This window comes from Elephantulus edwardii, unplaced genomic scaffold, assembly GCF_000299155.1.
Source record: "Elephantulus edwardii isolate Elephantulus edwardi_28Jun2011 unplaced genomic scaffold, EleEdw1.0 scaffold00057, whole genome shotgun sequence".
NCBI lineage: Eukaryota > Metazoa > Chordata > Mammalia > Macroscelidea > Macroscelididae > Elephantulus > Elephantulus edwardii.
This window is the reverse complement of record NW_006399807.1, coordinates 10,459,249-10,485,085: the sequence shown is the minus strand read 5'-3', so window position 1 is coordinate 10,485,085 and position 25,837 is coordinate 10,459,249. Positions and strand designations below refer to the sequence as shown.

At 41.1% G+C, this 25,837-nt stretch overlaps 1 protein-coding gene across 1 annotated transcript in view; it reads right to left on the bottom strand.

Annotated features, from left to right (window-relative positions):
* The window catches only part of TBX19 (T-box 19), a 54,960-nt gene that overhangs the window by 10,085 nt on the left and 19,038 nt on the right, over nucleotides 1-25,837 (bottom strand). Inside the window, exons 2-6 of the mRNA XM_006887407.1 lie at nucleotides 20,585-20,849; nucleotides 15,916-16,050; nucleotides 8,801-8,862; nucleotides 4,559-4,620; nucleotides 995-1,183 (exon numbers count right to left, since the gene is read on the bottom strand). Coding sequence (XP_006887469.1) covers nucleotides 995-1,183; nucleotides 4,559-4,620; nucleotides 8,801-8,862; nucleotides 15,916-16,050; nucleotides 20,585-20,849 — 713 coding nt within the window. The remainder of the gene's footprint in view (nucleotides 1-994; nucleotides 1,184-4,558; nucleotides 4,621-8,800; nucleotides 8,863-15,915; nucleotides 16,051-20,584; nucleotides 20,850-25,837) is intronic.

Sequence of the window (25,837 nt, the reverse complement as noted above, 5' to 3'; positions counted from 1 at the left end):
TCAATGCATCAGGTACCTGGGATGAGCCCTTGCACACTCAACAGAAGCTGTGTGTTTTCGTGAAATAATTACAAAAAGTGAATAGTGATGATGTCCCTATACAATCAAATACAAACATAATAATAACAATCCAATATTGCTGATGTTAAAATAACATATAAAATGTTAAAGTAAAACAAAATACTGATGTTAAAGTAACGTACAGAAGAATCCTGTATAATCAGGACATGCATAACTGATAGAATGGAGGGACAGAAAACTAAAGAAAGGTTCACACACAGAAACAATTGAGGAGGGTTGACAGGAAAAGGGAGCAGAGATTAGAAAATACATAGCGTGAAGGGGATGGGAGGGCACAGCAAGGATTCAACAAGACATTGTACAATGGCACTGTACAATTGTAATTGATACTATAAAACAAAATGTGTGTGAGCGGGATGAAAACCAATTAAAAAAATTCTATCCATACAGGTCTGAATAGGTGTTGTAAATAGTTCTGTTAATCAGTTATCAATTTTAATTAAAGCCATAAAACAAAATGTCTAAGATTGAATGAAAATGCAATATGGTTCATAAATGTCATTCAAACATAATAACATTTTAAAATTAATAAAATGACAATAATTACCCTATTCAACACTAACAATCTACTGCTATCAAGTTGGATCCAGCTCATAGAGAGAGACTTTTAGGACACAATAGAGCTATTCTTGGAAAACTGTGTTTTCCAAGAGTCTGTAAATCTTTTTGGAAGAATACTGTTACATCCTTCTTCCACTGACCTCCTGGTGGATTTGAACTGCCAACACTGAAGTCATCAATCAATCTAACCATTATGCTATAGAGATTCCTATTCAATAATATTATATTGGTGTGTTAATTGCACTAGTTAGAAGACGTTCCACCTTCAGATCCTTCTTTTGCTGGCTGTTTATGCATTTCTCACCCCCACTGCTCAAGTCCCAAGGGCTTTTTAGTTAGCAGAAGCACACACCTGTGGGAGAATGGTTTCTATGCACATAGGCCGAAGGGTAAGGAGCCTGCCTGTGTCCCCGGAGGCCAGGGTAATGCTCACAGCCGTGGTGGGAGTGCTGAGCTGGCAGAGGCAAGGACGTCGCATACTGGTAATTGGCGTTTGCTGCCGTGCACACTCCATCCGGATTGGAAAAGATCCAGCCCCCCACTAGGACAGACGAGAGAAAGTAGAGAATTCCTGTGAACTGGCAGGCAGTAATCAGGATCCCGAATATTTTGCATGGCTGTGTTGCTATGCATGTTGGACTGAGTGGTAGACAATCACTCCTACAGCAGACACGCTGGCTTCTTAACACATGCATGACAGGTCTTGTTCGACTTTGGAAACCTCTCCAAGAACACTGGAAACCTTAGCAACATAAAATACAGTGGGAAAGCAAAGGGTTTTAGAAATGCAAGTTAAGTTGCTTCTGACTTTTTAAATTTAACTTAAATAAAATCATCTAAGAAAGAAGCATGAGATACAGTTAACACCATTTTCATGGACTAAACCAAAGCCATTGCCATCAAGTCAATTTTGACTCACAGCAACCCTACTGGACAGAGAAAAACCATTCCTACAGGTTTCCTAAGCTGTAACCGTAACAGGAACAGACTGCCTCATCTTTCTTCCATGGCTCACCCCCAGTATTTAAGTTAGCAGCTGAATTCCTTCATGGCTGTGCCTCCAGGCTCCTCTACAATGGCTCCCGCTGCCATCAACTCTATTCTGACTCACAGCAACCTTCTATTGGGTTTCCGAGGCGGTAAATCTTTATAAATTTTATGTGATTTTCTTTTAAATCCATTTGCATACAAAATTCATTTGCATAGTGTTTCATTCATGTCCATGTGCTTCACATATTCATTCACATTGTGTTTCGTACAATCATTAATATACAGTATGTTTTACAAAATCAATCACCATGGATCCCTGTCTACCATGACCTCATCTTTTCAGGTCCCCATTCGATCGTTCCCATTCTTTTACCTACTCCCCCATCCACCCAATGAACTCTGCTGTCCTACTATCCTACTGGTTTCCCCCACTCCCCACACTCTCTCCCTGCTGCCACACTACCCCCTTTAGACTTTCATACACATCTTACTAATTATCCTTCTATTTCTACAACAATGATCTTATGCAGTATTTGTCCTTAGGAAACTGAGTTAGTTTGCTCAGTACAATGCTCTCTAGATTCCCTCCTGTCACAAAGCATTTTATGATATCGTTGCTCTTGAGTTCTGAGTAGTGTACCATCATGTGAATGCACTAAAATGTCTCTACCCATTCGTTTGTTGATGGGCATTTGGGCTGTTTCCAATTTCTTGCTCTTGTGAATAAAGCTGCTATGAACAAAGGTGTATAAATCTCCAATTGTGTCTCAGTTCTACTTTCCTTGGGATATATTCCTAGCAGTGGAATAGTTAGGCCGTATATTTTTGGGAAAAGACTGCCCATCTTTCTCTTTCAGAGCCACTGGTGGATTCAAATTGCCAATCTTTCTGTTAGCAACCCAATCTGTTACACTCAATGCCACCAAAGCATCTTTAAACACCCTGTGTCACAGAAAATGTGACAGTCTCCCTGCTTCTGCTTATTGTAGAGTGTGTAGTTAGCTCTCATTCCACAGAAAAGGAGACATGATGCTCCCACCATCACCCCACAAAGCAGACTCTGATAACACTGAGAGTTGTAACTAGACTGTGTAAGCAAGCATTTTGCAGATCTTTATGGAAGGCTGCAAAATATCCATAGACTCTAGTCATTAAAAATTCTGAACAGAAGGCTCTACATGAAGTAAGTTCCGGGACAAAGGCAGGCTGATCAATGCGAGAAGGAGATGTTCCTACCAACCAGATCTCAGCTGAGAGGTCTACAGATGGCAGTTCCCACAGAACCAGGGCTCTTCCTGCAGAATGTGCCTTAAGAAATATCACCAGTGCTTTAATGAAGGGGAAACGGAGTTTGGCATTAGAACTCACTACCTTTCTATATCACTTTCTAATGCATAAGTAAAGCAATTGTACATAGTTCCCATTACCAACTGTGAATTCATTCTCAACATCTTCCATCATCCTCATTTCTCTAGTGTTATGTGATCCAAGCAGTCCCTGCCAGGCTAATAGAATCAATATTTTAGCATACCGTGGGTGAAGCCTGGCAAATGACTCTCCCCAGCACCTCCGGGAGTGTGCTGGCAAAGACTACAACACAGGAATTTGGTGTGTGGTCTCTAATGGACATGAAAAGCCTTTTTCTTCATGCTGTTTTTTTTAAAAAAAATGCCTTTCTGAGTTCCGCTTCTCCTTCTGTGACTGGGATGCTCCAACTGGGCTGGAATATGCAATAAGGTTTAAAGGAAGGAGGAAGTAAAGCCTTGAATAATTAGCAAACTGTAGATGGGAGCTTAGCAAGCCTCTGCAACCTAAATGAAAACATGTCTCAGGTGCTAGAGTTCACCTTTCTGCTCCGGTGCCACAAGGTGTGGATTCCTGTTGCACCTTTAGTGGACTCCACCACAAGACTTCCTCCATTATGTGGAAGTGTAAAAAGGGGAACCAAACAGGATCCAGTGCTCCATATAGAATCCCACATGTGTCTCCCCAGTACTCCTTAGAGCTTTCCAGTCAACAGCTGTGGACTCTTCCTGACATGGAAGGTCACAGCCTGCCTGAGGCATCATAATGGTGACCAAATTTAAAAAGGGCAAATATTAAGAACATGAGACCTTCAGGCCAGGAGGCAAAAGTGGAAGGGGTAGGTACAAGAGACATGCCCAAATGCACTTTGGGAACACCCAGCATCATTGACAGGTTAAAGCATCCAGGCCAAAAATCTACTGGGGGAAAAAACAAATGAAACCTACTGCCATGGAGTTGATTCCAACTCCTAGTGACCCTATAGAACAGGGTAGAACTGGCCCCTCAGGTTTCCAAAGCAAATCTTTACTGAAGAGAATTGTGCATCTCCTTTTCCTTCGTGGAGATCGAACCATCAATCTTTTGGTTATCGGAGCTTCTTGAGATGTTGTTGTTGTGGTTGTTGTTGTTGTTGATCACCATGGAGTTAGTTGAGTGCAACTCATAGCGACCCTATGAAAAAAAGACCTAATGTCTTTCCATAGCTATCATCATTTCTCCAAGTTCATAGTTTCCAGAGGCATGTGGTTTAGGAGGTGGATGGCCACTCCTGCTTCCAAAACTGTTTTACAACTGGGAGCTCCACCAAACACTGTCCACATTGGGAAGTCCTTCTGGTATTTGATACCCTAATGGCACAAGGTTCAGCAAACCCAGGTTACTTCATACTGCACATTGACAAAGAGTTATATAAAAAGTGGAAGAGTAAAATTAATAATTTCCCATTTTATCTCTTGGCTTTGTTCCACCCAGGAGCACTAGTTCTTCCTGGGAATTCTGGAAAGGCTCAAATCTCCTGTTGGGTCATAATGAAAGATTTGGAATGGACATTAAGCCATTAAGACAGTAAAGCAAGCTGAGTGTGAAGTGAGAGCACCCTTGAAATTTTTACCCAACTCACCATGAGAATAGGTCATGTGCTTGCTCTCAGAGAGAGGCTCTGCAACATCTTTTAGGTGATTTCTGGGGGGAAAAAAACAACAAAAACACAAAAACAATAAAAGTGTATCAGGGCTGTCCTGTCAAGTAGAAAAGTCCAGAATCAACCACACTTAAAAGTCTGTCTTGGAGGAAGTACAACCAGGGTGCCCCTTAGAGGTAAAGAGGGTAAAATGTTCATCTCACACACTCTGGGCATCTTTTTAAAAAAAAAATTAATTTAAATTTATTATCAATTTCAGTAAAAATTTACAAAGACTTTGGATTTCCATTCATTAATTGTTGTACTTTTCTCCCCTCCCAACCCTCCCCCCTAATACACTACCCTCTTGGAAAAGTAAAAGAAAATCCCTTTCATTGTTTTACAAACCCTCCCCCCAGGTCCACTCCACCATGTAGCCTTCGCTCTGGACTCCTGTCATGACAAAAATACTTAATCACATATCCCTTTTAAACAGTTTTCTCCCTCATCTGTTTCAATGCAGTATACATTATTGAATCCATCTTTCTCAGTCCTCCCCAACCCCAAGGTCAGTCCTGTTTTACAACAGTGGCACCATGCAGTATTTGTCCTTTTGTGATTGAGATACTTCACTCAGCATAATGTTCTCCAGAGTCACTCATTTTGAATAATATTGTGTGAGTTCCTTGTTTTTCAATGCAGCGTAGTATTCCATTGTGTGAATATACCACAGCTTCTCTACCCATTCGTTTGTTGATGGGCACTTAGGTCATTTCCAACTCCTTGCTATTGTGAACAAAGCCATGATAAACATGGGTGTGAATATATCTACTTGGATCTCAGTTATAGTCTCTTTGGGGTATATTCCCAGCAGTGGAATTGCTGGGTCAAATGCTATCTCTATTTGCAACTTTTTGAGAAAGCGACATACCACCTTCCACAGTGATTGCACCATTTTACACTCCCACCAACAGTGAATAAGGGTTCCAGTTTCTCCACAACCTCGCCAGCATTTGTTGCTTGCTGTTCTGTTAAATTTTGCTATTCTGACTGGGGTGAGATGATATCTTATAGTTGTTTTGATTTGCATCTCCCTTAGAGCTAGGGATTTTGAACATTTCTTCATGTGCTTGTTGGCCATCTGAATGTCTTCTTTGGTGAAGTGTCTGTTCATATCCTGTGCCCATTTTTCTATTGGATTATTTACCTTTATCTTGCTGTGGTGACACTTTGGGCATCTTATCAGGAGTGGTCAATTCTTGGAAAAAAGACATCATGCTGGGAAAGGGTTAGCAAAAAAGAGGAAGACCCTCAACAAGATGGATTAATCCCATGACTGTAACAGGGGGTTCAGGTGTGTCTGAGATCGTGAGGGTGATGCAGGTTAGGCAACGTTCACATGTGTCACTTTGAATCATACTCTATTGAATGGCACCTAATAGCAAAAACAAAATCTCTCTGGAGAGTAATAAATTTGAGGAAATAAGAAAAACTAATACTTCTTTTCATGAAGCTACTCTCCCCTCATTCTGTTCCCCTGGTACCTACCTGTACAATTGTACTTTGTGCCCAACTGTGTTTTCAGCTGGTACTGCTGTTGTTCCCCAATTCATGGTAACCCCAGGTACAACTAGATCAGACTGTCATTATTCGCAGGAGTTTCACTGACCAATAAAAATAGCAGGGCTTTTTTCCTAGTCCATCTTAGTCTGGAAACAGCTAAAACCTGTTCACCATCAAAACAACATGCAATTGTTTGTTCCCAATTGGTAGGTTTTCTTTTTACCGTGTTGGGAAAAGTTTTTTTATACACACATGGATTTAATCTTTAGAAGGTCCCACTCATCAATTTTATCTTCTTCAGATGGTTGCATTTCTGGCTGTATTTGGCAGTCTCTTTATACCTTGAACTAAGCTCTTCTAAGCTTGATCTCAAATTGTCTCTTAAGAACTTTATGGTGCAGGGGGAAGGAAAGCGTAATCATGGAGTTGTACAATTTGATGGGTGGGGTGGTGAGGGAAATTGGAAGAATCTGTTCTGGAAGACAATGTATTTGAATTTTGTAAATAAACTAGTATAATAATTAAAAAAAGCAAGCCTTCACCAGCAGGCTGTAGTGACTACACATACCATATGTTGATTAGGAATTGAAGCTAAGTTTCCTGTATGGAAGGTGAGGATCACCACCATTGTCCCCACATGTTAAGTTGTTCTTCTTTAACATGCTTTGAGTTATTTATGATCATTGCTTCTATCTGACATGATTCAAGCAATAATTACATTAGCTAACAGTTATATGGACATAAGGGGTATACTTGACCCACCAACAAATTGGTGAGGGAAATATTTTACAGATTGAAAAAACAAGCTGACTTGTGGGGGGGAAAATCAAATAGAAACTTGCAGTAGATCTTAAAGTCAGGACTTCTTCTTAAAGTCATATATATACTCTAGAGGCTTATTAGTAAGGAGTTGCCCTGCCAACCCAAAAGCATGTAGTTCAAATCCACCAGCTACTCAGCAGGAGGGAGATGGGCAGTCTCTTCCTGTGCAATCTACTGCCTCTGAAAATCCACTGGAGAGTCAACTATGAGGCCATTCTGAGTCAAAGCATGTAACAATCTACGACATTCACTCTAAATCTAGATTCTATCATCTCACATAACAACTTCTTCAAGTCTCCTGTTATCTGGGAAGATTATGAGTATGCCTTCCATATCATCAAAATTTGTTAAATATTGGACAGCACAGAGACCTGTGGCCTATCACTATAATCATCTGTCCTTCAATCCAGGAGCTTAGCAGAGCCTTTAAGACGAAATAGAAAGACTAAATAGTGATAAGGATTTTCAAATAAAAGTACTACAAAGTCCTCAGATGTCTATTTCGTAATTTCTAGAAGAAAAGTCAATGATGAACATCATTATTCTTTTTTGTTTTCCCAGAACAGAAATATAAAAATGGAGAGTCACTGGAGTAAATTCACGGCACTGAGTCCATCATTTACACTCACAACAGGCTCTGATGTCCCTTTCTCTCTGATTCGAGAGTGACAAGAAATTCTCACCATTACTCACCTCTTACAGACCACAGGAGCTTTTTTAAAACAATCTTATTAACAATCAGAGCCGGCTGACCTTGTGTTAGCTCTGCCTCAGTGGGTCAGAGCAGGATTGTGTTCAATTACTGGATTTTCAATTACTGAGTTTTCAGAAGTAGATCGCTAAGCATGTCTTCTAAGATGCTTCTAGGTGGACTCAAGCCTCTAGACCTTTTGTTTAGTAAGCCAAGAGTATCAGTTAGTAATTGAACCACTGGCCATTTGTACCAAATAGGAATTATAAAAAAGAAAGAAAGAAAAGATGTTGTTATGTTTTCGGAGACTATAAATAGCATGGGAAGAGATTGCCAATCATTCTTCCAAGGAACAGCTGGTGGATTAAAACCACCTGTCTTTGGGTTGGAAGTACAACTCCTGACCCGCTAGGTAACCAGAGCTTTCTGGAAAAGATACTCCTCATTCATAGTTAAGGGAAAAGCAAACCCACTACCGTCTTAGAAATTCCAACCTGAGGGAGCTCTGGTGGCCTAGTGGCAGAAAGCTGCACTGCAATCCCAGAGGTGCATGGTTCAAATTCACCAGATGCTCTGTTGGAGAAGGAGGGACAATCTCCTCCAGTACCAGTCAGATCCAATTTGAAGGTGTACACACACCCACACAAATGATTTTAAAAAAATTTAAAAAAAAAGAAATTCCAACCTGGCAATTCACCCCACCACCCCAGGCTTCTGAGGCTGTAAATCTTTATGGAAGGAGTTTGTTCTTTTTTCTCCCACAGAGCACCTGGTGGATTCAAATCGCCAACTTTTCCGTTAATGGCACCACACCTCTGAGTCTCCCTAATTAAGGGAAGGGCAGAGTGAATTATCCAGAATAAAAAATTTCAATTTTTACAAGGAAATTAGAAAACGGTTGTGTTACTTTCAAGAGTTCATAGTAAAAAAACAGGGCTAAGAAGGCATTTACGTGATAGGTTTTCCTAGACTGCTAAGGAGCAGATAAGCATGTTTGCATGTGGATATAAATGGGAAAGTAGTGTCATTACAGCTGTCCTTCCTCCTAAGGACGTGGTCCTATCAGAGGAAATGCAAGTGGTGTTGAATACCCTCTTTCAAGATCATCACAGAGTTCAAATTTGAACAAGTCAGTTATGAGATTTTACTGAAATTTTTCTACTCACCTTTCTTTGGCATCCAAGAAAGCTTTGGCAAAAGGGTTGTACTTGATTTTGAGAGCTGTTATCTTGGGTTTACAAAGACAAGAAGTGTTAGTGAAAGCAGCAGGTACATGCGCAGAAAGAGCTTAGAGTCCATCTCTCAACTTCTGCAAAAGTCAGGATCATTCCCGCTCTTTAAAACTCCCCTCTAAAGGGATAGGGGAATTGTATACTAATGAAGGAATATTTTTTTTTCCTTTTTCTTTTTGGAGAGGGGTGCGAACTGGTGGGGAAGGGTGGGCAGGGAGAAAAGTGCTGCAAGGAATGAATGAAAATCCAAAACCTCTGTAAATGTCTATTAAAATTAATTTTTAAAAAAACAAAAAAAAACACCTCCCCTCTGCATGCTTTTTCCCAGACTCCTGCCTAGATCACTCTTGCATTATCCTCAGTAGGTGGAAATGACAGCAAAGTGTGAAGTACATAAAGAAAGGGCAAAACTTCAGAAATGAGCGAAGCCTGACAGGCTAAGCCCAGAATGTTTTCTTTATCCATTTGCCTTTCAACAATCACTGAATGCCCACCACACGTCAATCATTTTTCTAGCTACTGGAAGCTCCAGTGGGAGCAGCACCTGTACCATCACACTGACTTAAGGAGAAGAGCGCCATCAGTGCCCTAATGTAAGTCCAAGGCTAATTTTTTTCTTATTGGTTTGCTTACAAAATCCATACACATTGTGCTTCACATTATTCCTTATTCATATTGTGTTTCATTCAATCATTCTCATTCATTATATTTTATAAAATTAATCCTCATTGGGTGTTGCCCATCATTACCCTGTCTTTTCTCCCAGATCCTTCTCATTTCCTTCATCCCCTCCCTCCACCCACCAAACTGAGCAACCCTGTGGTTTCCCCACTACCCGTCCTCACCCCTCTGCTCCGACCCTCTCCCTCCTTGGGTTCTCCTACATATTTTATTAGTTACCCTTCTATTGTTTAAAAAGTGCTCTTTTTCAGGGTTTATTCTTTTAAAGTGACTTTGTTCACTCAACATAATGCTCTCCAGTCTCTCCCAGGTTATGTAGTATTTTTCTAAATCACTGCTCCTGAGTGCTGCATAGTATTTCACTGTGTGAATGTACTACAATTTCTCAACATTCAGTTGTGTAAGGACATTTGGACTGTTTCCATGTTCTTGCAGTGGTGAATAATGCTGCTATGAACATTGGTCTATAAATCTCCATGTCTCAGATTTCATTTCCTTGGGATAATTCTTAAACAACGTCTTACCCACTTGACTATTTCAATGTAAATAAGCAAATCACCACTTCCACGTGGGATCCATTTTTATCTTCCTTGTTGATGTCTTAGCCGCCATCAAGTTGGTCCCCAACTCATGGGGACTCTGTGAACAATGAGACAAAATCCTTCCTGCCCAATCCTGATCCATTCCCGTGACCAGTTGCTGGTAAAATTGTCATGATCCACAGGGTCTTCACCGGCTGATCCCGGAAATTAGATTCCAAGCTTTTCTTCCTGATCTAGTTTCTTGGTGTGGAAACTTCACTGGTAAAAGCATCACAATGTACAAACGACTCCTGATAGAGATGAGTGATGGCTGCCACATCAGGCGCCCGGGCTGGGAATTAAATGCCAGTCTCTCGGGCAGAAGGTGAGAATTCTACCAGTAAAGCCTGCTGCCCTCTTTATCCCCATTATTCTGCATTGTATTTCCTCCGCAGCACCACTATTTGATATCTAAATAGGCAAAGAAATGCAATAGGGATAAAACAGAAATAGAGAAGATGTTGGATGCTATCAAATTGATTCTGACCCATCGTGACCTATTAGACAGAGTAGAACTGCCCCATTGTTTCCAAGGCTATAAATCTTTACAGCAGCAAGACTGTCTTATCTTTCTCCCAAAGTAAGTTCAAGTCACCAGTCTCTCAGTTAGCAGTCAAGCACTTAACTATAGTGCCACCAGGACTCCTTAAAGATATGTTGTTGTCATTGTTGTTATATGATGTCTGGGTGGACTGAATCATAGCTGATCTTCCAGTGGGTTTGCAGAGGTTGTAAACTGCATGAGAGGAGATTGCCATATTTCTCCTTGCCTTAGAGATGTGTCGTTGTTTTATACCATTGAGTTACAACCGACCCATAGTTGACGCTGCAGAGGGTTTTCAGACACAGTAAATTGCATGGGAGGAGATTACCCATCTGTCTCTCTCATGGAGCATCTGGTGGATTTGAACTGCATACAGGTGCATTGGCAGCAAAATTCTTTATCATTAAGTCACCAGAACTCCCTTTAGAGGTATGTTGCTGTTGTTGTTGTTGTTGTTGTTGTGTACCATCGAGTAAGAACCATCCCATAGCTGACCCTCCAGCAGGTTTTCAGAAGCAATTAATTGCATAGGAGGAGACTGCCCACCTTCTCTCACAGAGCAGCTAGTGGATCCAAACCTTGTACCTTCAAGATTGCAACACAGTTTCTTACCACTAGGCCACCAGAGCAGAGACAGGTATATTTGTCATCTCTCTTCCTTGCTAGCATGTAAGTATCTTGAGAACAGGATAAACATCTGTTTTTTTCCACTGCAGTATCTACTGTAGCTAAAATAATAGCCAAAATGTACTTGCATTCTACCATTTTCATTATCCTCAATACATATGAATCCATTGCTGCATTTTCATTATCCTCAATACATATGAATCCATCTCGTTGAGAGTCTTCCTCTCCTTCATTGTCCCTCTACCTTAGCAAGCATGATATTCCTTTCTAAGAAACAGTTTCTCCTAACAACATGCCCTATATATGTGAGATGAAGCTTTACTATCTTTGCGGCCAAGAAACATTCTGGTTGCATTTCCTCCAAGAAATACTTGTTTCTCCGTTTGGCAGTCCATGGGATATTCAGCATTCTATTCCAACAACTCAAATGCATCTATCCTTCTCCTTGCCCAGCTTTCAGATGTATAGCAAATGATTGGAAAGACTGTGGCCTGGATCAGGCACACCTTAGTTTTTAAACTGACATCATTGCTCTACAGTTCCTTGGAGTGATCCGTCACAGCAGTCTTTGTCAATACTATATGTCTCCCAATCTCCTCACTGCTGGGACCAAGGATGTTGTCTGTGGATCCAAGCAAGATGAAATCATTTACAATTGCAATCTTTTCTCCATTTATTATTGTGTCGCCTATTTGACCAGTGGTGAAGTTTTTTATTTGAGATGTAATTCATATTGAAGGCTGCATTTCTTGATCTTCTGCAGCAAGCATTTCAGGTCTGACTCAATTTAATCAATCAAGGATGTTGATAAGCCTTTCCCCAACCCTAATGCCATGCTCTTCTTCATAAAGTCCAGCTTCTCAAATTATTTGCTCAGCATACAGACTAAATAGGTACAGAGAGAGGATACAGGCCTGCCTCACATCTTTCCCAATTCTAAACCATGCAGTGTTCCCTTGCTCTTTTTGGACAAGGTCTAGGTAAAGATTTCTTATAAGCATAATCAGGTACTCTGGAATTCCAATTCATCTCAAAGTTAGCTATAGTTTGTTATGATTCACACAGTCAAATGCCTTTGCACAATCAATAAAACCCAAACAGACAGTCTTCTGATATTCTCTGCATTTAGCCAATATCCATCTGACAGCAGCAATAAGATCCTTGGTGCCACAGCCTCTTCTAAACCCAGTTTGAACGTCTGACAGTTCTCTACATACTGCTTTAGTTGGTTTTGGATGATCTTCAATAATATCTTGCTTGCATGCGAAATTAATGATATTGTTCAAAAATTTCCCTATTCTGTAGGATCACCTTTCTTGGGAATGGGAATAAATACAGGTATCTTCCAGTTAGTTGGCCTGGTAGCTTTCTTCCAACTTTCTTGGCACAGACTGGTGAACATGTCCAGGGCTGCCTCTATTATTTGGAATAGACAAGTGAAAATGTCTCTCTCGTTGCCATTAAGTCGTAATGACTCATAGTTGACCCTCAAGCTATTTTTCTAAGATTTTTTAATTGCCTGAGAGGAGATTGTTCCTCTTTCCCCCATGAAGCAGTTGGTGGATTTGAACTTCCTGCGTTAGTGGTAAGGAATTGCACTGTCAGTGCAAATGCACATAGTTCAAATCCACCAACTGCTCCATGGGAGAAAGATGGACAATCTTCTCTTGTGCAATTTACTGCTTCTGAAAACCCACTGGAGGGTGAGCTTCATGTCAGCTTCTGACTACACAATACACAACAGCAACAATTCTAACACTTCTCAAAGCGATGATGCATCTTGGGATTTTCTGCATCCACTTAATAGGGAAGCAGAGGAAGACTGTGGGGCAGATCTTCCTGACTTTAATCCCCACAGAGCACTTGCTAGAAGGTCACCGTGGCCTGAGGATGGGGAATCGCAGCTTCATAAAGAGCTGTCTAGCAAAGGCCTCCAAGAAAGGCTACTGAGTGTTTACCAAGCCCACAAGCAGTGGCAAGTTCCAAGGGCCACAGTCTAGCAGAGCAAGCAGCACACAGATGGGAAAGGGGCATGGCCCTGAAGGCCAGAAGAGGCTAGAATGTGGTTCCCAACTCCTCCTCAACCCCCAGGGCTTGCAAGAGTCACCTTCTCCTTCATAGACCCAGACTTCATATGGAAAGATGCAAGTGGAGGGAGTAGCTAGACGGGAAACTGAGTATAATTCTCCTAGAAAGCTGTTTTAATGATCAGATATTTCATTAATTCCTATCTCTACTGGCCTGCTCTCTAGGGGCTCTGACAAAGGCCAGATAACTTCTAGATAGCCTTTTCCCTGTACATTTGGTACGTGAATGAAGTCTGCAGCTCAGTTCCTCCTGTAGGTGCTAAGGCAGCAGTTCTGAAGCCTGAATGGTCATCAGAAGCCTCTGGAAAGCCTTAAAAAAAAAGAGCAGACAGATGTTGACATCAGCTGTGGAGAAGGTGAGTCAGAGAACTAGCACTCAGAAGCTTGTTTTTAAAACTTCCCACTAAAGGAATGCTAATTAAAGTTACCTGTTAAAGATACTATAGTTTAAATATATCTGATGGTCAAGATTAAAAAGACTGTTGATAATCCCTGTTGGTAATGGTGTGGAGGTTTTTGATGGATATAGTCTTTAGAAGGAGGCAATTGGCCAAAGTCAAAACTTACACTCCCTTGGACAGAATAATTGAACCTCTACATATTCACTCAAACAAGCAAGGTACAGTAGACTGTCAGGATAGTCATGGAAGCAGCACTGTTTCTAACAGAACAAAAGAACGCACCTGGAAATGACTTACTTGTTCACCTGAAATACGGTCTAGCCATACAGTTGAATACTCTGCAGGCATTAAAGAAAATTAGTTTGAATGTAATTAAAATAAAAGATCCCTAATATACTGTTAAGCTGGAAAGAAAGATATTTACAGATTAGTATAATTCAGTATAAGCCAATTTATGGGAGAAGGGCAATGTTCACACCTATATCTGCACACAGGTAAAATAAATGAGTGGGAAAACACACTTGTAGGATTCCCAGGGATGGAGGTCAGTGAGTAAGAAGGAAACGGTACATTTTATTACCTTTTCTTTTTTCTTTTGATCTTATTTTACAGTGATTTCTTCACTGCTTGCTGTTTGCTGGTTTGTTTTTAATAAACAGGCATACATCTAAAAATCTTACGTTTAGGGAAGAATACTCTATATCTTCCCAAGTTCTTCTGAGGACCAGCAGCAGGTGTGGAAACACCACTGGTGTGAGAATGGACCCAACCGTCCTGCTTTCTCTCACATCACACAGAGACCAGACTCAGGGCTGCTCACCCATCCAGCCAGAGTCACTCAAGTTACTGGTCAGAGAAAGACCTAACTCAGCTTAGATATTAAAAATACATAAGCAGGATGGATCACATTGTAAAAATCTAAAGAAAGTGCACAAGTAGATCTATTCCCACATATTTGTTTCTAGAACAGCAGAGAATAGTGTCCTTCCATCCCTGCCCTGTTATATCCATCTCAGAATACCCACCAGCTCGATGCAGGCCAAGGTCACCTGAGAAACGAAGACAATGACTCCTGGGTTTCTGTTAGTTTAAAATAACACACAGTTCTAATTTCCTGGGGATCTATTCTTAGTAGTGGAATAGTTGGGTCATATGAAGTTTCTATGTTCAACTTTTTGGAGAAATGTCAAACTGCCTTCCAGAGTGGTTGTACCATTGTACAATCTCACCAACAGTGTATGAGAGCTCCCACCTCTCCACGATTGAGACACAAACAGAGATTTAAACACCAATGTTCATTGCAGCATTATTCACCATCGCAAAAACATGGAAACAGCCCAAAAGTCCAACCACAACCAAATGGATTGAGAAATTGTGACACATTCACACAATGGAATACTATGCAGCACTCAAGAACAACGACTTAGAAAAATACTACATAACTTGGGAGATACTGGAGAGTATTTGGCTGGGTGAACTACTCAGTGTCATAAAGACATACTACGTAAAACTACCTTTGTAAAAAATAGAAGATTAACTAATAAAACATGTATGGAAACCCAAAAGGGGAAGGTATGGCAGCAGAGATGTGATGATGGGTGGGAGCAAAACCACAGTGCACAGTTTGGTGGGCGGAAGGAGGAGGGAAGGAAATGGGTATGATCTGGGTAATGATGGGCAAAGTCCACTGGTGATTAATTTTCTAAAACATAATGCATGAGAATGATTGTATGAAACACAATATGAATGAAGAAAAGTGTGAAGCACAATGTATATTAACTTTGTAAGCAAACCAATTTTTTTTACAGGGAGGAAAAAACCCCACTCACAGCCATTGCCTTATTGGCACCAGGAAAGGAAGGGAGGCCAGACCTTTGACAAACCTGTGATAAGGAGGAAATGGAGGGCAGCTACCCTATTGTATAATTTCACTTTACTGATTGTATCTAAATCCTGGAACACATATCTTTCATGCAAGCTTTGCCATCGCAATAAAATCATACCACTCTTCCCTCCACTGCATTTTCCCAGCTTGTTCTCATAGTCATTCTCAATCTCTCTCTCTCTCTCTCTCTCTCTCTCTCTCTCTCTCTCTCTCACACACACACACACACACACACACACTTACCTCCTCATTCTGATATGCTGTCACAGCTATAAACTGGGTTTCAGGGAAGGAGCAGTTCATCACCATTCGGTGGGCACCTCCAACACGCACGATGTGAACCTGGGGTTCATATTTATGCAGAGAATTCAACATTATCTGTTGAGGTAAGAGAGGAACAGAAAGAAAGGGAAATCAAACTATCACAGGTGACAAAAGTGTCAGCACCCTGTGGCTGGTTGATCCCACATTCAGGGCCCACCGAGACCAGAAACACACACCCCCTTGGTCCTGGATCAGTTAAATATTATCACAGCTCTCTGAGACATAAGTGGAGGAAATGTTTTCAGAAGTTTTAGGGAGTATAACTTTGGGGATGAGGGGCGAGTTTCCAGAGGAGGGTTGTTTCTAAGACTGTGTGTTTTCTGCCAGTATCTTGGCTTCCATTTTTCTCCTTCCCCATTTTAGCAAAACAACTTAGACTTGGAAAAATCCAAATATATTGTTTCTCATCAGAGGAAGACTCCAAGTTGCTAATGTTGTAAGAGTTAATGCAACACTTGGATGCAGCCAAAAAGTTGGTGGTTTGAGCCTACCTAGAGGCACCTCAGAAGAAAGATGGGTGAGTTACTTCTCACAATGTAGGCATTGATATTTCTATGGAGTCCAGTTCTAACTCTGACACACAAGAAGTTACCATGAGTTAGAATCAACTCATTGGCCACCGGAAAAAATCTAACAAAACACTGACAATAGTTGAATTTCACAAAGGGATACCTGAAGAGCAATGGTTATTTTCTGTTAATCAAATTAAAGGCTTATTGAGTCTCTTATAGTGAGATCTGTTGCTTTGTTGTTACGTGCCATCAAGTCACCTGCAACTCATGGTGACCCTATGCACCATAGCTCTGAGCTCTGCCTGACTGAGGCAGTCTCACAATCCACAAAACAACTACCCCTGTTACTCCATTTACTGGATCAATCCATCCACCCTAGGTCTTCCCCTCCACTCTTCCAGTTATGTTGTCCTCATTCAAGGGCTGATCCCTCCTGGCCACATGCCCAAAGTATGTCAGACAAAACCTCAATATCCTTGCCTCCAAGAAGCATCTTGGTGTCCAGGAGGGTTTGTTCTCTTGGCAGTCCATGGTATGTTCAATACTGTTCTCCAGCACCACAACTCAAAGTCATTGATTCTTCTGTCAACTTGATTCATTGTCCAGCTTTCTGATACATAGCAAGTAACTGTGAAGAGCATGGCTTGGATCAGGTACACCTTCATCTCCAGACTGATCTTGTTGCTCTTTAGCACTATGAAGAGGTCCCTGACAGCAGATTGCCCCAGTGCAATTTGTCTTTTGATTTCCCGACTGCTGGTGTCAAGAGTGTTGATTGTGGGACTTAGCAAGCTGAACCTGTTAACAATCTCAATCTCTTCTCCATCTATCATGGTGCTGCCAATTGGCCCAGTGGTGAGAACCTTTGTCTTCTTTATGTTGAGCTTCAATCCATGTTGAAGATTGTAGTCCTTGCCCTTCTACAGCAAATGTTTCTGGTCCTCCTCAGTTTTGGGAAGCAAGGTTGTGTCGTCTGCATAATGCATGTTGTTTATTAGTCTTCCTCCAATTCTGATGTCACTTTCCTCCTCATAAAGGCCAGCCTCCCAAATAATCAGTTCTGCATATAGATTAAAAAGGTATGGATAAAGGAAGCATCCATGATGCATTACTTTCTTGCTTTTAGCCAAGCAGTGTTTCCTTGCTCTGGTCAAACTGCCTCCTGGTCCAAGTATAGGTTTTGCATGAGTACAATCAGGTGTTCTGGGATTCCCATTCTTCTCAAGTTCAGCCACAATTTGTTGTGATCCACACAGTCAAATGCCTTTGCTTAGTCAAAGAAACACAGTTAGACATTCCTCTTGTGCTCTCTCTTTTGGGGCAACATCCATCTGACATTAGCTAAAATGTCCCTAGTGCTGTGGTCTCTCCTAAACTCAGCTTATACTTCTGGTAGTTCTAGCAGACAATAGTAGGTGACTTTGTAATTTCCTGGGTTGAAGGTTGTTTGTTTCTTTGTTTATAATGTGTCCTTTCATTAACTGTAACATAAACATCACTTGCCATGCAGTTTATTCTATCATTAATTTGCAGTGACTTTTAAGGCAATAGAGTTTAGCACTTTGATATTAAAATTTGCTTATGTTTTGCCAAACTCAAGTACTGTTTGAATATTTTTAGGTCTAAAAGTGTTTATTGCTGTGGAGAGACTGGCAAAGTGTAACCATATATATCCCTGACATAAAATTCACAGTTAAAAATTTTGTTCTTCTTGCTGGATGATGGAAGAAAAAGCTGGCAGCTGAACTGAAACTGGACTTGGACTAATTGAGGAATTGTGCCTTGGGACTGTTGGACCAAAACCTGGACTTGCATTGGGTGATATTCTTTGCCTCCCCCACCCTCCAACTTACTTCCCTAACAGACCCCACTCCTGGCACCACAGTCTGTAGGTCAACAATGAATAAGCGAACTTCTTCCGTCTGGTTGCAGCTATAGAGGGAGGCACCATGAAAAAATTAAAAAAAAAAAAGACTAAGACTTTATGTCTTGTCTACACTATATCAATACAGAAGTATCTTTGATCATTTTGCTAAGAAACAAACTTTGAATGTAAAGAAAAAAAAGAAACAAAATCAAAACAAAAAAAAACCCCAAATCCTGGTATTGTTGATAGTTTTAATTGTTTTTCTGTTTTCTATTCCATACATTTCTGCCATTATCTTTATCATTTATTTTCTTCTAGAGGCTGTACTTTTTCTATTTGTTGGAGATGTTGGTTTAAGTAATTGATTTTAATTAGCTTAATTAGTTGAACTGCCCAGATGTCCAACCACAAGAGAATGGACTGGGAAGCTGTGGTACATTCATGCAATGGAATACTACGCAGCACACAGGAGCAATGGTTTTGTAAATTATTCCCTAACCTGGGAGGGACTGGAGAGCATTATGCTGAGTGAACTAACTCGGTCCCACAAAGACAAATACTGTATAAAACCATTACTGTGGAAAGAGTATGAGGATCCACTGGTGGGAGGGTGGAAGCAAAGGGGTGAGGATGGGCAAGGGGGGATGTTAATCATAGTTAATCAGTGGATGAGAGGGTGAAAGAAATGGGAAGTATCTTTTGTGAAAAACATGTATTCAAACTTTATAAATAAATCAGTATAAATTTTAAAAATGCAAAAAAATCTCTGGGCTACAGCAAAGACAGTACTTAGAGGTTAGTTCATAGCAATAAGAAAACACATCAATAAAAGAAGAGATCATTAATTTCCTGTTTTAATAAAAATTAACATTTGAAAACATTCAGAAGCTTCTGAATGTCAAAATGACTAGGTGACTTTACCTCCACATCCTAAAACGTGAAGCTCTTCCTAAGTTCCCCCTAAGTACCCACAAAGACAAAAACTAATTCTGACTCATGGAGATTCTCCATGGGAAAATCCCATGGACTACCAACAAAGAACAAACAAATATGTCCTGGAGAAGGTGCAGGCAGAGTGCTCCTTGGCGGTAAAGAAGATGAGGCTTCCTCTCACTTTGTGCATGTTGCTAGAAGAATTCCTTGGAGGACATTGTGCTTGGGAACGTGGAGGGGCAGTGAAAGAGAGAAAGACCCTCAACCAGATGAGTAATGTAGCAATGAGTAATGATGTAGCAATGGGCACCAGTGTGTCAGAGATTGTGAGGATGGCACAGGCTAAGACATTGTTCAGATTGGGTGTTCATAGGGTCGCCATGGGTTGAACTCAACTCGATGACACCTACCGACAACAAATCTTTATGGACAGAGACTGCTCATCTTTTTCTCATGAGGATTTGAACTGTCAACCTTTCTGTAAGCAGCCTGACAAATTACACACTGTGCCACCGAAACTCTTTTGACTAAGCACAGAGAGCTTATGTAAGGGACACGAATCCAAGGATGTGGCTCAGGGAAGAGCATCAAGACCTTTTCTTGCAGCCATATCTCAGGCCCTCAGAACATCGTTATCATTTCATAAATGAACAAGCAAGCCCATACCACGCTTGGGCATCCACAACTCTACAGAGAAAACACACGAAGGAAAAGCCCCCAATCTTGTTTACTCTAATTGGAGACCTTAAATAAAACCTTCCTTATTTAAGGTTTGCTTGGATTTTTTTTTTTACTTCTGAAAAACCAAAGCTGATTCAATATTCTATTGATAATTATCATAATGCCCAAGTAAAAGTAGTAATTATTTCATTTAGGAGCAGCTTTTTACTAAAGTATTTGTCTATTGCCAATATGCCACTTATAACAAAAATGAGAGGGGAGGGAATAACAAAACCCTAGTACCCACAAACATCTCCCACCCTGGTCTGGGTAAAAAGCACCCTACATAAGACAAAACTATGAAAAGGCCTGTGATAATTAAGTAAACTACCGCGGGCTCTCTTACTCTGTCTCTTAACATCAGGAAGTCCATTAAAAACTGAAAGCACCAATTAAGAGCTGTTTATTCCTGTTTACATTTGGACTCCAGGGAATAATTGGCTTCTGTGGGAGAAGAGGTTGGTGAGGACCTCTCTAATTACCTAAATGTACCCTTGATATGTCTTGATTGGTGTTGTGGGATGGCTAGGGCAGGTGGCCAGGTGACGGATCATACCTGCCCGCCTCCATTGAGCTTGTTGGTCAGCTTCACTTTGCTGAAGGAGATGGGGGCTTTCATCCAGTGGGCCCCAAAGTTGGGAGAGTCTGGGTGGATGTAGACGCAGCTGTGGTTGGAGACCTCCGGCTTGCCTGCGGGCACCCATTCCCCATTGACATACTTCCAACGGTGACCATCCGTTGGGACAAAGTCGAGCAGTAGGGAGTACATGGCATTAGGGTCCAGCCCTGTGACACTAATCTTCAGGACAGGGAACATTCGCCTGAAAGAAAATGCAAAAACTTAACCACTGGAGGGAAATTAGAAAGCTCCTTCTAGACAGGTGTCTCAACTCCAAAGAGGTCTTTCACAGAGTGCTTTGGGACTCAGTCTTAGCGCCTGTCATCGTTGTTTTTAATTAGTTACCATAAAGTCAATCTGGAGTCATGGTAATGGTCAACTCAAGGAGAGCTTATATACAATGTGACCAACAGTGTTTGGCCCTACACCAGTCCTGCGACTGGCTACAGACCATCCATAGGGTTTCATTGCTTGCTTTTCAGAAGTAAATTGTAAATTTTTCTTCCCAGTACACCTTAGTCTGGAAGCTCTGTGGAAATATATTTAACATTATAATAACACACAGGGTAGTGACTGTGTATGAAGTGCACTGGCTGGGAATTAAGCATAGTTCTCCCACATAAAAGGCGTGGTTTCAAGAACTGAACCACAACTGTTCCCCTGGAGAATGCCCAGGGAGAGCAAAACCAACAAAGGCCAAGTCTCAGCCAACCTCAGCAAGAGACTCTTTCTGAATGCATTTTATGGTGGAGGTTTACTTTAAAATATTGGGCTTCCCAATTACAAAATGGGCAAAAGACATGGAAAGAATTCTCACAGAGGAAGATATTCAGATGGCCAACAGACACATGAAGAAATGCTCAAAATCTCTGTCAGGAAGAGAAACGCAAATTAAAACCACAATAAGGTACCATCTCACCACAGTAGCAGTGGCAAAGTTCAATAGGAGAGCAAGTAGTAAATGGTGGAGAATGGAACTCTTATACACTGTTGGTAGGATTGTAAAATGGTACCACCATTCTGGAAGTTTGGCACTTCCTCAAAAAGCTGAACTTCTGTATGACCCAATTATTCCACACTTGTAATAGACCCTGAGAAAATGAGAACTGAGGCACAAACGGAGATCTGTACATCAATGTTCATAGCCGTGTTATTCACCATTCACCACAAACATGAAAACAGCCCAAATGTCCAAACACAATTGAATGGATTGAAACATTATGGTATATTCACACAATGGAATACTACACAGCATGCAGGAGCAATGACTTTGAAAATCACTACCTAACTTGGAAAGGACTAAAAAGCATTATGCTCAGTGAACTAAGTCCCATAAAGACAAATACAGTATAAGACCATTATTGTAGAAATAGAAAGTTAACTAGTAAAAAACAAAACCCAACCTTGTGCTTTCTTTAAAGTTTGAAAACTGCAGATCAAGTTAATTCATGGAGGTGGAAATTGCAGCTGAAGGGTGTCTAATCAGATGCTTAATGTCAATTTCCATCTGATTTTCCCTAGCATCAGTTGGATTCTCCCCCTAGGACAATAAACCAGCCCTTACTAGTCTCATAAGGAACTCTATTTCTGTTTTAATTATTATGGCATGTATAACAAACCATGTTTTCATGTCAAATTAAGTGTATAAAAGTCTTGTCTGTATGAAAGTTAGGTCAGTCCCATTCGTGCAGGATTTCTCATGACATACCAACATGTACTATGGACCTTCAGGAAGACAGTGGGGATGAGCACCTTGCAAACTTATTTGACAGAAACTATGAGGATATTGTGGGAATCTGTGTTCAAAAAAAAGCTCACTTTAAGATGTGTTGATTTGGACTCATTGGTCCATTTTCCATCTTTTACAAAAATTAACTAACTGCCAACAAGTTAACTCTCACAAATAATTGAAGACACTATCACATATGACTTCTCACTACCTTTAGTTTATTTTTCCTTCACCAAACTTTCTAAGTTTGTCTTGTTACTCCTCAAAAGACCTGGTTTCCAGACACCACAAGTTGATTGCCTGGATGCTAATTTGCTAGTACCTGGGTGAAGAAGGGTGAGGATAGGTATGGGTGAAGGCACAGGGTTGCACAATTTGGTGGGTGGGGGGAGAGAGTAAAGCAAATGGGAAGATCTAGCAAGGACCAGAAAAGACAGGGTAATGATGGCCAAGGTCCAGTGGTGTTTAATTTTATAAAACAAAATGCATGGGAATGATTGCATAAAAGACAATGTGAATGAAGAATAGTGTGAAACACAATGTATACGAACTTTGTAAGAAAACCAATACAAAATTTAAATAGATAGATAGAGAGAGAGAGAGATTAGAGAGAGAGAGAGAGAGAGAGAGAGAGAGAGAGAGAGAGAGAGAGAGATCTGAACCCCTAATCTGAGAGGCTAAGATTTTAGAGGCTGAATTTTCACTACTCAAACTGCAGTCTGTGGTCAGCAATATTAGCCTTGGTCTTGTTGTTGTTAGGTGCCATCCAGTTGAGTAAAACTCATAGAAACCCAGTAAGTGACAAATCTGAACTTTGCCCTATCCTGTGCCATTCTCAACATCTCCAATATACTTGAGCCTATTGTCACAGTTCACAATGTCAATACATCTCATTGAGGGTCTTCCTCTCTTTTGTTGACCTTTTCAAACAAGATGTCCTTTTCCAAGAACCAGTTCCTCCTAACCATATGCTCAAAGTATGTGAGATGAAGATTTGCCATCCTTGCTTCCAAAGAGCATTATATAGGAATTAACTGCTGTTGTTAGGTTCTGTTGAGTCAGCTCTGCCGATGCACAGCTGACTCTATAGTGGGTTTTCACAGTAGCAAAGTGCTCATATTTTCCCCAAGGAGTTGTTGGTCAAGAAACTCAATGTCTTTGGGTTTGCAGAGCAATTATTTATCACTAGGTTACCAGATCTCCTCTGGAGTTAGGAAAAGCACAGATTTTCAGGACCAACTTCAAACTTGATCTGAAGGTTAAAATGTCTAGGTTACTCACATGTATGCTAGAGCTTAAGAAGTCATGATCTAGAGTGTCTTACTTTCTCTGAAAGATCATAGAAGGCAGTCATTCTAAGCCCCTGAGGACGATGACAAAATAACAATAGTTAAGAACAATTAAAGTTTTATGCAGTATTTGTTCGTATGAGACTGAGTTCATTCAGGATAATGCTCTCCAGTCTCTTCAAAGTTATGTAGTAGTATTTGTCTAAGTCATTGCTCCCGAGTTCTGTATAGTATTCCACTGTGTGAATGTACAACACTTTCTCAATCCATTTGGTTGTGGTTAGATATTTGGCTATGTGTATGTTCTTGTAATGGTGAATAATGCTGCTATGAACATTGGTGTGTAAATCTCGATTTGTGTTTTACTTTTCATTTCCTTGGGGTAAATTCCTAGGAGTGGAATATTTGGGTTATACAGAGTTTCTATGTTCAACTTCTTGAGGAAATGCCAAACTGCCTTCTAGAGTTAATGTACCATTTTTACAGTCCCAACAACAGTGATTGAGAGAGCCCACCTCTCCACATTACTGTAAAAATAGAAGGGCAACTAGTAAAACATGCATGGGGTTACAAAGGAGAAGGGGGGGGGACAGAGGGGTAAGGATGGGTAGGGGCAAAACCACAGTGTTGCACAATTTGGTGGGTGGAAGGAGGAGCTAAAGGAAACAGGAAAGATCTGGGGGAGACCAGGAAAGAAAAGATAATGGTGGGTATGGTGCAATGGTAATTAATTTTATAAATCATAATGAATGGGGATGATTGTATAAAACACAATGTGAATGAAGAATAGTGTGAAACACAATGTGTACAAACTTTGTAAAACCACCTCATCTCTCACCGCAGACCAGGCAGATGGTGGAACCAACTTCCAGAGCACGAAGGAGGTAAAGCAGGTGAAGGAAGGAGGGAGAGGACCTCCTCACTTTTCCTTCACCCTCACAGCACACGGTGCCCAGCACAGCCTCACCTTAACCCTGGCGCCAGGCAGGGGCTGCGTGCGCACACAGGCAGAGCTGGTCCTCAGGAACTCCCATCACACAGCTGTCTCTGCCCCAGAGCGCAAGTTCTGCACCTACCTCGACGCCAGGTCCCCTCTCCACCACCACACCCCCACTGCCCTCCCCTGGTCTGGCCACTGGGGCCCCGCATCCCCCAAGCGCTCAGGCAATCAGTCCCCATCAGCACTAGAGCCACTTTTCTACAGATGTCCACGCCGGGCAGGTGACAACAGGTCTAGATAGAAGATCATACGAAGCTGTTTTGAAGGTTTGGGGAAGATTGGATGGCGGAGATCTGTCTTGAAGTCTGTGAAGAACTGTCCTGTGGAAAACGGCACCTGCTTCATGGTCGCAAGAACGTTCAGGAAAATACAACACAGTCACTGGGACCCTGGTGATGGCATTCCTGAAAGTGATGAATTGGAAGCAGCCTGATAAGAGGCAAGTAGTAAAGTTTGTCCTAGTCATATATTTTGTAGGCTTTACAAATCATATTTCTGGAGATTATTAAGGAGAAAAGAAAATGCTCATGAAATACAGCTCTTGTTTTTGGTGGTATATTCAATTCAAAGCAAGCTCTGGTGGTGCAGTCCATGGGATGTCATGCTACTAACCTTCTTTAATGCTGTCTATGATGGTTTGAAGCTACCAGAGAGTCCTCAGGAGAAGGATAGGCTCCTGGTGTGATTACCAGCCTCAGAAACCCCATGGAGGGTCATGATGAGTCAGAATTAACTCAAGGACAGTGAGGAAGAGACTCGATTCCAACTCCTAGAGGCCACATGTGACAAGAAACAACTGCCCTGTAGATATAGATGGGCTGTAATTTTTCACAAGTGTGTCACCACATCTTTTCTTCCACAGAGTTGCTGGGTGAATTCAAACTACCAATGTTTTAGTTAGCAGCTACACACTTAACTGCTATGCTATCAGGACTCCTTTGAAATAAGTGAAGCTTTAAAAAAAATTACAAAGCTTAACATACAATATTACCCAGGCTTTAGGAGGAAGTAAGAAAAAGAAGAGAACTATACACACCCAAAATCTCTGTAAATGTTCATTAAAACTATTAAAATTTAATAATAATAATTAAAAAAACACAAAGGGTTAGACCTGGTGGCTCCTTGGAGGCAAGGATTCTGAGGCTCCATCTAACATACTTTGGACATGTTGT